The 2,814-nt window shown below is 52.2% G+C and overlaps 1 protein-coding gene across 1 annotated transcript; it reads left to right on the forward strand.

The window, feature by feature from the left end:
* The first annotated feature begins 266 nt into the window (after window positions 1-266).
* LOC125533579 (heavy metal-associated isoprenylated plant protein 44-like) lies at window positions 267-1,335 on the forward strand. The gene is made up of 2 exons (XM_048696985.1): window positions 267-575; window positions 715-1,335. The coding sequence occupies exons 1-2, from the start codon at window positions 390-392 to the stop codon at window positions 1,114-1,116; spliced, it is 588 nt and encodes a 195-aa protein (XP_048552942.1). The 5' UTR covers window positions 267-389; the 3' UTR covers window positions 1,117-1,335.
* The last annotated feature ends 1,479 nt before the right edge of the window (window positions 1,336-2,814 follow it).

A 2,814-nucleotide genomic window follows, 5' to 3' on the forward strand; every position in this document is an offset into this window, starting at 1 on the left:
GCATGCGTACTCGTATTATTTGTTTTATTTATTATTTCGCCAAAGGCATTGTCGTCTTTCTGCTGCCTCACACATGCAGACCTCCCTCCTCGGTTTTACATTACACTGCAGATGAAACCTACCCGCATTTTCTTAAGAAATCCCTCCATATTGTTGCATGTGACACCAACAACTGAAGCACCCATTGCTCGATGAGATCAGAAAGGAATTGGCTTTTGGCTGTCCGTCCGAGCCGACACTCTTCAGTTAAGTAGATCCCAGTGCGGACTGCTTGCGGAGCCCCAGTGCCACGCATAGCTAGCTAGCTACTCGATCGAGCTGCAAGAGCTTCTTGATCGGTTGTTGGTTCATCACTTGGATTGGATCTCGCACGACACACGCGTGCACTCATGGCGGACCTGGTCTCCGACGTGCTCCTGTCCTTCTTCTGCTGCTGCTTCTACCCTCCCGGGGGGCACCACGACACGCGACACTACCGCGGCCACCCGGCGGGCAGAAGCTCCGCGCATCGTCACCACCACGGCGCCGCGGGTCGTACGGTGGCCAGTCGGAGCAGACCGGCCCTGTCTCTCCAGGTTCACCCGCGTGCTTGTTGTCCTGTTTATATATACTACCCATTCGTTTCTTTGCATTTCCATCCCGGTGGAAACCGATCGATGGCCGGCAGCCGGCAAGCTACCTGACCGGCACAACACTTGCATTGCATGTATCCAGACGGTGGAGCTCAAGGTCTGGATGTGCTGCGACGGCTGTGAGCGAGCCGTGATGCAGTCTCTCGTGAACCTCCGAGGAGTGGACAGCGTGGAGGTGGACGCCGGGACGGGGAAGGTGAGGGTGACGGGGTACGTGGAGCGGGGAAAGGTGCTGCGGGAGGTACGCCGCCGGAGCGGGAAGAAGGCGGACTTCTGGCCGAGCGGCGGCACGCCGCTGCGCTTCGCGTCTCCCGGGGGCTGCTTCGGCGGCAGCGAGCCGTACCGCGACACCTACAGCTACCACCGACGCGGCTACGGTGATGGTGGTGATCGTCACGGCCGCGCCCGCAGGCCTGCTCGTGGCGGCGACGCCGTCAGCAACATGTTCAACGACGATGATGTCAACGCGTGCGCGATCATGTGACGGCTTCACGAGGATATTTGTGGCAATACTTACGTGCTGCCGGTTCAACTGGCTCTAGTTTTCGTGGAAGTATCATGAATCTTTATGTACGATGAGATTGCAGTGAATCTGATCTCCTCGCCGCATGCAAATGCATTACTCCCTCCAATTTGTACTAAAGCAGCTACAAGTATTACTCCCTCCAATTTGTACTAAAGCAGCTACAAGTAATATGAACCGGAGGGATTATGTTATCTTTTTCAGTATTTTTTTTTACTGCTCTCGATTAGAGCATCTCCAACAGACGCCCAAAAACTGGGCCGCGCGTTAAAATCCGAATTTTTTGGGCGCCAGACAGCTCTAACAGAAGCTGTAAAACAGTGCGCACGCAAAAAAAAGAGTGCGTGCTGAAAAACGTTATGTAAACTTTCACCAACTGCTCTCGGGTGTGTGGCACCTTGTTTTCACCAACGCCGGATGGTCAGGGCATTTTAGAGGCGGCCCTGTAAACTTTCTGTAACCGTTCAACTGGTTGGGGGAATGGATGTACAAACCCAACACCTGGGTTTAAATCTTTACAGAGGCGAATTTAGGTTTCTATTTATTCTTAACGATAAGGCTTTTCTGGAACTCATGCATTTATCATCGAGGACTAGGCTCAGTGCATAACTGGGATTAAAAAATCCTAGTAGTCATATTTAAAAGGCCGTATGCATCCTTAGTTGGTGCAGAGGCTGGGGAAGTGAAATTCTCCCCAAATTTTAAGTAAAGAGAGTCTTGGCTGAGTGGTTGGGCATGCGGTTGTGCAGCCTAGCGACCGGAGTTCAATTCCTAGAATTGACAGGTGATGCACAGTGGTTTTCCCCTGTCTATTGAGGATCAAACTTGGTGTGGTTGAAACTCTCATCAAGAAATATTTGATACTCATTTAAAAAAAATTGAGGACCATATTTATCTTGGTACTCATACAAAAATGGTTGTATGCATCCCTGGTTGGTGCAGAGGCCGGAAAGTGAAAATCTCTCCCATTTTAAGACGCTGGTACTGCCTGGACAGATCTAGCGGGTGGGCATGGATCTGGGGGAAACTCCAGGCCGGCGTGGCGGCCGCACCAAAGTCGACGCCCTTAGCGCCGATTCCCTTCCTGGAGGCTTCAATGTGGATCCTACACCCTCCACCTCTGTCATGAGCGCAGGAGAAAGCCTCTGTTCCTCTGTTTGGGCGACGATGGCACTTTGGTGTCGTGTTCCTTCCTGAAGGCGTCGGCCGGGGACTGCTTAGGGTGGTGGAGTAGCTAGTAGTTCGGAGTCGACGCGAGATGGCATGTAGGTGGAGCGGTGTGGCATCAACCGTATCATCGACTATGGGTCTCGGTAGCATGGCGCAGTGGAGACTCGGCGTCCGATACACGGAGATGGACTCGCGCAGGAGGAGGAAGTTGTTTGGCGTCGTGGTGGCGTTGACGGTAGAGAGGCCTGGCAAGGTCGGTGCATTAGTTCTGCTCTGAGGACCCCATATTGATTCACTTGATGTGTGTTTTGGCACTCAACTCGCGGATTCCCGAGGTGACATTGGGGTAATCTATGTATAGGAGTTGATGCATGTTCTCGCCTTTGTTTCTCCAGTAGAAATCTTGGGGCACTCTTTGAGGTACTTTGTATTGGGTTGAGTATTATGAATCTGAAATTGTTTGATGCATATCGTAAATCAACTCACGGA

The sequence above is a fragment of the Triticum urartu genome, chromosome 1 (genome assembly GCF_003073215.2).
Source record: "Triticum urartu cultivar G1812 chromosome 1, Tu2.1, whole genome shotgun sequence".
Taxonomy (NCBI): domain Eukaryota; kingdom Viridiplantae; phylum Streptophyta; class Magnoliopsida; order Poales; family Poaceae; genus Triticum; species Triticum urartu.

What these genes read in the sequence shown, in the direction of transcription:
- LOC125533579 (XM_048696985.1), top strand. Translation starts at nt 390, where the DNA reads ATGGCGGACCTGGTCTCCGACGTGCTCCTGTCCTTCTTCTGCTGCTGC. An exon ending in GACCGGCCCTGTCTCTCCAG is followed by an intron (nt 576 to 714) that starts GTTCACCCGCGT and finishes GCATGTATCCAG; the next exon opens with ACGGTGGAGCTCAAGGTCTG.